The following is an 11,016-nucleotide window of genomic DNA, read 5'->3' on the forward strand; positions in this document are numbered from 1 at the left end:
ACTATCAAGAATAGCGTTCTTCACGTTATCGCATCACCGAGGTTTTTGAAGTATTACAAGCACATACCTCAGCCATAAGAAAAAGTTTTAATAAATGGTATTGGGCAGAGCAGAGCAAAATTTATAGCTGTGTTTGTACCAAAAGATTACAGACTCAGCAAGTTTCTTTGCAGTTCAAAGACATAATCAATGCTGAATTTGGGAACAAACAACAGAAACATGGTGGCACCCACTACAGTTCCACAGTACATCCACACTTAGCACATTGCCTTGAGCTGTAGAAAAATATCTGAACAGGTTTTAAACTGACTAGCTTGTGGGAGCTGATGGCTACTTGCAATATGAAATCATTCAGCTATAGGCATCACTATCAAGCCCATATACAGTGAAATAGACTAGAACATGCCAAGTCCTGGGTTACCAATAGAAAGAACAGATTGAGTAGACAAAGAAGTTGGTCTATAAAGAAGTACCACTGTACCATGCCAGTCATTCAGTTGACAAAAAATTATCTTGCAGTCCCAGGTACCATAGGATGGCTTTATTTTATTTTTTTGTCTTGGAGTCCATGTCACTGTGCATCTCACTGTGTAACTGAGCAAACAACAACCAAGCACCACCAAACTGCTCACTGCTATGAAGTTAACACCATCCCAGCCAGACCCAGGTTACAAGGAAACAGAATGCAACATTCATTTCAGTGGATTCTGCACTGAAAAGGCTTTGGAGAGCTTTGAAGCAAAACATGCATCTGAAACAATACCGCAAAGTGTTAAAAATAAATGAAATTCTGCATTGAGCCTTTACTGGGCAACTTTAAGCAGTAGTTTTAAGAGGCTGTGGTTGGGTCAAGCTGGCTGGCTGAAAGAAGACTACCTTTGTATTCCCTCTTGACATTTCAAGAAATAAGCATTTGCAAGTAGCTCCGAAGCACTTTTAGGCTTTCAATTAACTGAGTACCTTATGTTACTATATTTTTTGGATATTGTATGAAGACAGTGCTTAATATGGCGTGTCAGGCTAAACAATCAAAGCCTGACAGATGAACATCCTTCCCCTGGCCTCTGTCAGCCCCTATTTATTTTCTCTGACCTCAGATGCTGCACTGGACATCAGGGGAACTTAAAGAATTTAATCACTTCAGGCTGGGATATCAAGCCTGCTCTTGGTGCCTTCTTTAGAGTGAAAAAAACGCCAAACCACCTATCCAGCACTGCTTTCTTTTGTATCAAAAAACAGTATCTCTTGGATTTTCCTAATATGAACACTTTTTGGTGACTGCCACTGCCTTAACTGCTTTCACATTTGGCAATAATACAGTGCATTAATAGCCTGAAGACCTCCTGAAAGTAGCACTACAAACTAGCATTTCCCCAATTACATATATTAATCGTCAAGACCCTGACATAAATCCCAGTGGAAATCCACAGGATATATTGTGGAAATACTTAACTAGTAAGAACCCTAACCCTGAGCTCATAGACATTGGTATTGACAGCCTCCTACAGGACTGCAGATGGAATCACAGTTGGTTTTTTTTTTTCCCTTCCCTAAAATATGATGTTACCATGGATAGCACGTCAGTTATTTGATAGCAGGCTAAAGAGAATCACAGAAATTTACAAACAGGCGTTCCATCAAAACTTGCAATCAACATAATACTGGGTTTCAGCCAAACTATTACAAAAGAGAAGTTTATCTTCAAGTAGATAGATTTCTAACACTTCAGCAAAGACTGCAGAAAATTAACTCAGCAACAAAAGCAGCTGCTCAGAATTCAGGAGACTGGTGGTATTGAGATGACTAAGTACATCAGTCTGTGGATTCAAGGAGAGAAACAAAGAGGCACTCCCCACATCAGTGTGGGGAAAACTGCACCCCAAGAGCACACGTCCTGCTGAATTAACAGTGGATGCAGCTGTACATCACAGGACTGGCAAGACAAGCAGCTAAGCCTCATTATTCAAATGACTTTTTTTTTTTTAAACAAAACGCTTCTCATAGAACACTTCTGCAGGTATGAACATACCGACACATGAAAACAGCAACTTCAGTTCACTGGAAACAGTTTTCTCTTTAATTTTACCATAAAAAGGCAAAATAAACTCTTTCACTGTAATTTTATAGCTTTTAATATTCCTGAGCTCCATTTTAGAAGCAAATGTATTCTTAAATGCATTTCACAAGAGACGCTGCAGCCTTACTTTCCAACACCACAAGTGAAAATAATTTAGCAAGAAGGCCCCTTTTTCAAAAGACAATGGCTAGCTCTGTACGTACCTGAAAAAACGCTTCAAGTGGCCCTACGCCACCCAAAGTAATTAAAAGCCAAGTATGTCAACAAGGCAACAGAACAACTTTTCAACCTTTTTACCACCGATTCTTACTTCCTACACCAGTGTGCCTTTCTACATGGAAAGTATTACTAAACAAAGGGCATTACATACCAGAATAATTTGGGCAACAAAGCCTGGCACTATACAGATGTATGAAGGAATCACAGCAGTTTAAAAGATTTCCTGCATATCTTTATAGTCAGTTTTAAGAATCATACGAAAGTCTTGTTATCTGTCTCAATCAGCAAAAATTCTACTTTGTTAAACATGATTTCATTAAGTACACCAGAAAGCATTTTAGATAAATTTGTATGTCAAAGCTTGTCACAACTGGAGTTCCTGTAACTGGCACATACATACTTCTCAAACCAAGTTAGGTGATGAAGAGAAGAAAAAGTAAATCAGCTGAAATTACAATTTAGAAAACTGAAAATTGAGGAAGCAGGTTGGCTTTTAGCATGGTTGGAATTCAAATACGAGCAGTACACCTACATTGTGGTAGAATCCTACAAAGAGACAACAAAGCCCAACAGAACTTCAAAAAAAAGAGTCAGTCATCTATTTTAGGTACTTGATGCAAGTTATGCATTGGTTGAATCAAAAGTGTTTTATTATAGCAGTCACACACATGAGTGAGGTCTCATTTACGACTTTCTGGCCCTTGTGTCCAACCACAGCCTTTTCAAACAGGTGGGGCCTCCACTACCCACTCCAAGTACTCCTTTGCTTACTCAGTGATCTCCTCCGGTACCTTCGTTTTCTGCTTGAGCTTCTGCGACTACGACTTTTTTCTCTTCTGTCTCGTTTACGTTCACTACTGCGAGTTCTTCTATAATGTGAACGTCTGGGGCTTACACTTCTTCGACGAGGACTGTGACTTCGTCGAGGACTGTAACTTCTGCTAGAGTGTCTATAATACCTCCTTTCCCTCCTCCTTCTTTCATCCTGGTAACTTGCATCTCTTCTGTGCCTGCTTCTCTCTCGTTTACCCTTACTCTCATCAGTGTTTATGCTGCTACATGAACGGCTCTTTCTTCTCCTTGGCTCTGTGCTATGTTTGCCTTGCTCACAACGAGAGTCCTTCCTGCAGGTATTCTGCTGCTGGTTATTGGCAGGAACACATGTGAGTACACCAGAACTTCTTTTCTCTGAACACCTGTCCGAGTCTGCGGTATGAAGTTTCTGACCTTCTTTGACATCAACTCTGTCATGAATATTGCCATTCAAATACTTGCATTGAGTATTTACATTCTCAGGGGATGGTAGTTCTCTTTGAGAGTCTGATGCCAGTTTGCCTGTAACAGCCTGTCCTGAGGTAGAAGTGATGCAGTTGGATGACACAGTGTGTGGAACATCACTGGCAGTTTTCACAGTGCCAGACTGAGATGCTTCCGTTTCTTCTTTGCTCTGATGAACTGCATCCATTTTCTTGCTAAGAAGATTGTTCAGTAGTTTCTCCCTCAGTTCTTTTTCTTTTCTTTGCAACCCCAGTGCTCTTTCCTTTTCTTCTTCCACACGTCTGAGCTCAGCCTCCTGAAGCTTTCGTTTCTCCTCCAGTTGCTGAAGGCGGATCTTTTCTTCATTCTGTTCTTGTTCCAAAAGCTTTACTGTCTGAAAGACAATCAATGGGAAAGTAAGAGTAAAGAAAATATTTATAGATCTGTTCATGCTTCCAAGTCGTACCATAACACCTAAGCAGCAAACTGGTAAGAAAATAAAATGTCTTATGAAAAAGGGTTGCTTCCTCTGTTACAAGAGAGAAAAATAAAGAATTAAAAAAAAAAAAAAAGGAATGCTGTAGCATGCAGTTGTTTTAAGGTGAAGTATCAGTATAGCATTGACAAGAATTTTGTGTATTCAGTTTCAGCAGTTTCACAATGCAAAGAAAAGCTTCACCTTTATGCATCCTTAGTATGAGAAACGTAGCACATAAGCAAGAGCAACACGTGCAATTTGAAATATTTGATAATTCTCAAGGTCAACACTTGAAGGTTTCAGTCAAATTTAAAACTTAATTTCTCCTACAGTTTTGTGATCTGTGATTCCTAAACTACTTTACAATGGGTCTGTTAAAAAAAAGCACTCACGTAGAAACTGATTGCCAATCACTTTAGTAACACATGACACTAAAGAGAAGATTCAAACTTTTTTTTTTTAAATTCCACCTCAGACAGCTTGGTGCAGTCCTCAATATTACAGGCAGAAAATAAAACTATTATTTTATCAGTCTACTTCACTGCCACAAAGCCTGCAAAAGAAATATCCCTCTTTTCTCCTAGCATAAAATTGACCATTTAGCCCCCTGTGAGCTCTAATTCAAAAACACTACTGAGATAGACCAGCATCAAAGAATAGAAGTGTGCTTTGACACAGTGCTTTTCATTGCTGCAAAAAAATTTCAAGTGTGTTACATAATACATTTACAAAACTTTATCCAAATCTTAATCAAATGCTAGTGAAAAAATAAAGCCATCACCATTAGAGGCAGAATCTCACATTACAACTTTAATTGACAGTACTTTTTCTAAAGAAAACATTCTACACACTTTTTAAACATCAAATAATGAAATCCCTTTCTCTGAAACTGGAAATAGTGGAACTGTGGAAGGCTGGAATGGAAAGAGTACAAAAACCTCAAATTAGAAATGAGGAGTCTTGTACCTTAGCCTCTGTTTAACTAACTTTATCATGCTTACATTCTTTTCCTGGCCTTGAGAGCAGGACTGCCAAATAGTCTTGGAAGGACAACAGATTCAAGTTCACTTTTTCATTTACCTATATGTGCATATTTTACCAAGGGGGAAACACGGTTCATGGCAATTTTTAGAATTTTTGAACTAAACAACAGGTTTAGTACCAACTCCATAAGGAGCAGCAGTCTCCACTCCCACCTACGTCAGTTGCTCTGCTGAGTTTCTCATTAGCTTCTGCACTAAATAATAGTTACCTTTGCCCTGCTTAGCAGTTCTGCAATTAGCCTAATGGACTGAAGATTTCTCTGAGCCAACAGGAGCTTCCTTTCTTCTAACTTTATCTTCTCTTGAAGTTTCTTCTGCTCTTCAGCTTGAAGTTTCTCAAGCTGCTTTTTGTTTCGTCGAACTTCACGATCTTTCTGCTTCTGTTCTCTCTTGCGCAATTTTTCTTCCCTCTTTCTCTCTCTCTCATATTCTTCAAGTTCTCTCTGCTTCCTAAAACGAGATTAGATTTTTACCTTGTCTAGGGCAGGTGCAATTTTAGGCTCTGGCTGTATACAAAAATATATTTTGTACTCTGAATTAATTTGTTTCTTAATACACGTTTGTTGATTACTGAAAAAGTGAAATAAAAAAGGCTGCATTTTTTAGCCCTTACCTGTGTTGATAAAAACAATCATCAGCTTGTCAATATTTAATAATATGCTGGTATTCAAACATAAAATATGGTTACAAGAGATTTAAAAAAAAAAAAAACAACAGAACAATTCTGTCAGAGACAATAATGATGCATTATAGGGCAGCTGGGCATCAATCATCACAGTGAGACGAAAATTACCAAACCAATTAATGTGTGCGTGGGTTGGTGCTTTTTACTGCAGACATTAAGGAAAAACAGTAGCTTATGCTCAAGGTTTCTGAGGTCAGACCTACAATGGCATTATTTTTAAGAAACAGACTATTTTGCAGTTTTAGTATGTTGAACCCAACGTAAGCATATGTGATAATCTAATAACCTTACTGAGTAAATTAACAGTTCTGCTTCAATAAAATGGTTTACATCACACTTCTATAAACTGTCAAATATCTAAAAATTAAGCAGTGAGAAATGATACCCATCGAAACAAATGGACATCATAAAATCTGGAAAAAAAAATGCTGCATTAACATTTATATTCTGAATGGCTGTCATGTGATGTCTGGATTTACATCCATTTTCTTAAAATATCACTGTAAAATATGCTTTCATCTCATTCGTTCCTAGAAAAATACCAATGCTAAGAGTAAATGAACTTTGCAATATCTTTTACTTACTAGTAGAAGAAATGTGTATGTTTCAAGACCTTAGAATTACATACTTACAGAATAAAAGAAGTTCAAACTGTTCTTCATCTCCAGATTCCATGATCCCTGAACCTTACTACCTTGAAAGGACTACAATATTGTCACTCAGTTTTAAGTGCTTTTACTTCAGCTGCACGAGTATGTAAGCTTTGTAAGCATTTAGTTGTTTACTATTGATACAAACAGGAACAAGTAATTGCAGTTTAGCCATACTACTGCTAAGGATGTAACTAAGAGCCATAGCAATAACTACCTTTCTTCCTCTCTTTGTTTTTCCTCAGCTTCCTTCTCCCGGCGTTTCTGTTCTTCTCTCTGCTTTTCAAGCTCCTGAAGCTTCTGCCTTTCAAGCTGACGCTTCTTAATTGATGCATCACTGAGGTGTTTTGTTGAGTCAAAAGAAACCTTTACAGAATACAATTTAAAACAGAGGTAAGTAAACAGAGCAAAAAACAAACAAAAAAAAAAAACACTCAACAACCAAATTCTGACTCAGAACAAATGTATGCAAAAGACAGTGTAAGTACAGTCAGAAACAAAGTGTTTTTCAAAACAAACGAGCACCAGAGAGCCATAAGAAGACGACTGGGCAATGTCCCTTAACATCACTTCCTACACCCTAGAACAACTGGGTACCAGTTTACACTTCTCTGTGTTTTGATGGCCGGCTGTAAACTGCATGAGGTTTATGCCCTGGCCGTCCAATGTTTTCCAGAATAGGAAATTCAAATTTCAACTCACGTATGCCACAGCTCTGGGAAGAAATGGGCCCTAATAGCCTTCCCTTTTTGTGCAACACTGCAATCATTAAGTCCTTCAGGAGAAAAATCAACAGTCCTAAAACATTTAGTATCTGGTTTAAGCAAGTGCCGGCTCACCTGCCCTAGCCCAAAGATTCCCAAATTGAGATGCACTAGGCTGTTGGTTAAAGCTACAGATTTAACACAAGAAACATGACAGAACGATGCTGCATACACCTGAACAGTGAGACCTGAGGAAACGCTCATCTTCCAGGATGGACGGACACAGCTTGGCCATGTCCAGCTACACCCGAGAACACACATCGCACTCCCAGTGTCCTCAAGTCTTGTGTGAAATACCACAGCCTGGTCTAGTGGGCTGCACCTCTGCCCACAGCAGAGCATTTGGAAATAGATGATCCTCAAGGTCGCTTCCAACCCAAACCATTGTGTGATTTTGTAACTCTGCGATACCATCCACATGCAAGCAGGGATCTGTAACACAGGCCGATGTACTGTGGAAGACACGAACCATGGAGCACAGAAGAAGGCATACATACTGTGCAGTTTAATTTGTTCAGACAACATAAAAGCAATGTTTCAATAAAAGCCCTGTAGAAACAGGGTTGGACAGTCTTGTGACCTTGTATGAAAGAGATCTGTCTTGACAGCAGACACAGCCTTCTCTCGCAGCTATCAATCCCAGGGCAGCTGCCAGGAAGGCATGCATTCTCTTGCACAGAGAAACTAAATTTGGGAACCTCAATCCACTGCATGCAGTGACAGTTTGAATTTCACATCCCCTTGAGAATAGGAGGGTATAGGTACAGCAATGTCTATGCTCCAGCTGACCAACTTTAATAACAAGATAATAACTGTCTAAATTAAAACTTAATAAATTAATATTTGCTTGCTCCCAAATTACACTCGAGCTTTTTCCTGAAATCTGTTTGCTCATTTGATGAATGAAAATCAAACATACTGAAATAAATAAGCAATTCAGCCTATATATAAATACACTGACAGGTCTCCAAACATATCACAGCAAGCTTTCCTTAGGCCATGCTTGCACAGATATAACATCTGAAGAGACTGACTTGTTCCAGATCATCTCCCATCAATAACTTTACTTCCTAAGACAATGAAGTAACAGGGAAAAAGATTTGGAGAACTCAGTATGTAAATATTATGAATACAACACACTGGATTCACAGAGAATTTGTGGAATAGGCTGACATACTGTTTCAATGTTTGAATGGCCTTTCTGTTCATGAAGTTCACTAATTACAATTAACTCTGTATTCCACAGGCCATCCAGACCACATAGCTTTACTTCAGAATTCTAGCACTTGACAGATAGACCTCCTTATCAACACAGGTATCAAATGTCATGGCTGTCACTCTTCCCAGAATTTCTAATTCTTAGTGTATACAAGAGAAAATGCACTTTAAAGTCAGCCTTAGCAAGTCTGAACTTGCTATCAATTATTTTTTAAATTAAATCACAAGATTTGCAAATATATATTACTTTCTGAAATCCATTCAACAAGTAATATTCACAATATTTGATAGTTCCTTAGCTGTTATCATATCAGTAAATGTTTTGTTTAGGGAAAAAAAAAAAAAAAAAGAGAGAGAAAAGCCTCACCTAGCTTTGTTTACAGTCTAACAGCATGTTTATTCCACCACTTCCCTTTTAAAACTGCATTACAACTGGTTCCCCAAACCATACAGTAAGGTCAGCTGTTCTCACCACTACAGAAAACAAGCGTAGCCTTTAGGCACTATGGAATTAACATTTATCTGTGACAACAGCTTCTCACCTTTATATTGCAAGCCACAGCCTTGCCATCATCGCCTTTAAACATCAGCTTCATCCCTCGCAGGGCATTCATGGCTTTAATGAAACCTGCATACTCCCGATACTGAACATAAGCTTCAAAATTCAAATGGCCTCCAAAGCTGAAAGTGTGGAAATTTCTGCCAGTCATTTCTTCTCTGTAAGGGTCCAGCATGGGTATGTCCACGTTACGTATTTCTCCAAATTTCTGGAATACTTTTGTAAGGACTTCTTCACTTGGCTTTTCTGAGCCAGAGTCCTTCGCTGCAAACCATTTACAAGGTAAGCCTTCTAGATGAATGGTATCCGGCCTCTCCCCTGGCAAAGTTTCATTCATATCTTTTGCATCACGGAAAAACGAGTCCCAGTCATGCCTGGTAGGAAAGTCAATCTTGTATTCTGCGGCACGGACTTTCAGAATGTCAGAGAAGCCACTCAGCTTGATCGTTTTGCCATCAAGGCACGCAAGAAAAGACTTGACTAAACTTTTGTTTTCCACCTCTCCTTCGAACCGGATGAAATCCATCGTGCTTTTGGAAATCCGCAGAGTGGAAAACTGATGGGTTTGCACCATCCCTTTCAGTCTTTCCATCACTTCCCAGTTCGAAATGGACTTTCCGGGTTGTTTCAGCTGAGGAAGTGCCACACTGATGGTCATTTTTGTAATGGGTTTAAGGTATAACCCACAGGGAGCACAGAGCTCTACAGCTTCTGATGTATCATGAACTATCGTTGCAGCAGCCATAACACAGAAAAAGCACAGGATAAGAAAAAATAAATAAAATAAAGATGCAAGTTTAAAGTTGTAGGCTCACAGTAGTCAAATAAAACAGCCCTTATCCGTAAACATTCTTTGGACATTTAACCATTCCCAACCAACGTCTCTTAACACAAGAGTCAATTACCGAGTTAAAACCGAGCAGTACAAACATCTTAAATTACTTTACAACCACCAGAACCTACAAATAATTAAAACTCAGCAAGGCCTCAGAAGAAAAGGAGCTGACGGCAATCTCGGCCACACGCGAAGCCGGCGAGCGGCGCCTCAGAAAGCGGCTACCCGCTGCTCCGGGGAGGAAGGAACGGGAGCGACGTCAGCCCGCTCCGAACAACAAACGCACCCCAGCGGGGAGCACTGCGGCGGGCGCCTCGTTCGCCAGCAGGAAGGCTCCTCGCGAGCTGCCTGCAACGACAGAAAAACACCCCTTTATATAAAGGCCCGCAGCCCCGCCACCGGCCCTCGACAGCCTCACCCCTGAGAACCACGACGGTGTCCCCGATGCCGACGCCGGCGGCACCCCCAACGGACGCCGGCGGGGGCAATGCTCCCCGCTCCCTCCCCGCCTCACCCGTAGACGCCGGGCCAGGCCGGGTGCCGGGTAGGCCCCGCAGGAAACGGCCGCCAGCCCCGCGTGCGCCGCCGCGCGCAGCCGCCGCAGCTTCCGCTTCCTGGCCGGGCGCGATGGCGGCCTCCGCGGCGGCGGAGTGGGACAGAGCGGGCGGTGGCGCATGCGCAGCGGCCGGCGGCCGGCGGCAGTAGAAGGCGGTGGGTGCTGTGAGGCGCTGTGTTCACTGGATATGCGTTCTCTCTCAGACCGCAGAGTCATAGAATCGTTTGAGTTGGAAGGGATCCTTAAAGATCATCTCGTCCTACCACGCTGCAATGCACAGGGACACCTACAGCTAGGTCAGGGTGCTTTGAGCCCTGTCCAGCCACAGACTCACAGAATTGTAGGGGTTAGAAGGAACCTCTGGAGATCATCACGTCCAACCCCCCACCTAGGAAGGCATCTGGACAGGTCTTGAATATCTCCAGAGGAGGAGAATCCACAACTTCTCTGGGCAGCCTGTTTGAGTGCTCCGCCACCCTTACAGTAGAGCTCTTGTGTTCGTATGGAACTACCTCTGTTACAGTCTCTACCCCTTGCCCCCATGTTCTATTGCTGCACGCCACCAAAAAGGCTCTGCCTCCATTGACTTGACTCCTTCAACTTCAGATATTTATAAACAGTGATGAGATACCCTCTGAGCCTTCTCCAGAGTGAAAAACCACAGGCCTCTCAGCC

At 41.1% G+C, this 11,016-nt stretch overlaps 1 protein-coding gene across 2 annotated transcripts; it reads right to left on the reverse strand.

The window, feature by feature from the left end:
- Positions 1–68: 68 nt before the first annotated feature.
- AKAP17A (A-kinase anchoring protein 17A) lies at positions 69–10,400 on the reverse strand. Of its 2 annotated transcripts, XM_040698974.2 has the most exons (6): positions 10,300–10,400; positions 9,914–10,133; positions 8,934–9,676; positions 6,627–6,775; positions 5,284–5,524; positions 69–3,947 (listed from the first exon to the last, which is right to left on the reverse strand). In XM_040698974.2, the coding sequence occupies exons 3-6, from the start codon at positions 9,606–9,608 to the stop codon at positions 3,039–3,041; spliced, it is 1,974 nt and encodes a 657-aa protein (XP_040554908.1). In that variant the 5' UTR covers positions 9,609–9,676; positions 9,914–10,133; positions 10,300–10,400; the 3' UTR covers positions 69–3,038. The 2 variants fall into 2 exon arrangements, with proteins under 2 accessions (XP_040554908.1, NP_001182479.2); NM_001195550.2 differs by having other exon boundaries at positions 2,050–3,947; positions 8,934–10,133.
- Between the last annotated feature and the right edge of the window lie 616 nt (positions 10,401–11,016).

The sequence above is a fragment of the Gallus gallus genome, chromosome 1 (genome assembly GCF_016699485.2).
Source record: "Gallus gallus isolate bGalGal1 chromosome 1, bGalGal1.mat.broiler.GRCg7b, whole genome shotgun sequence".
Classification (NCBI taxonomy): Eukaryota; Metazoa; Chordata; class Aves; order Galliformes; family Phasianidae; genus Gallus; species Gallus gallus.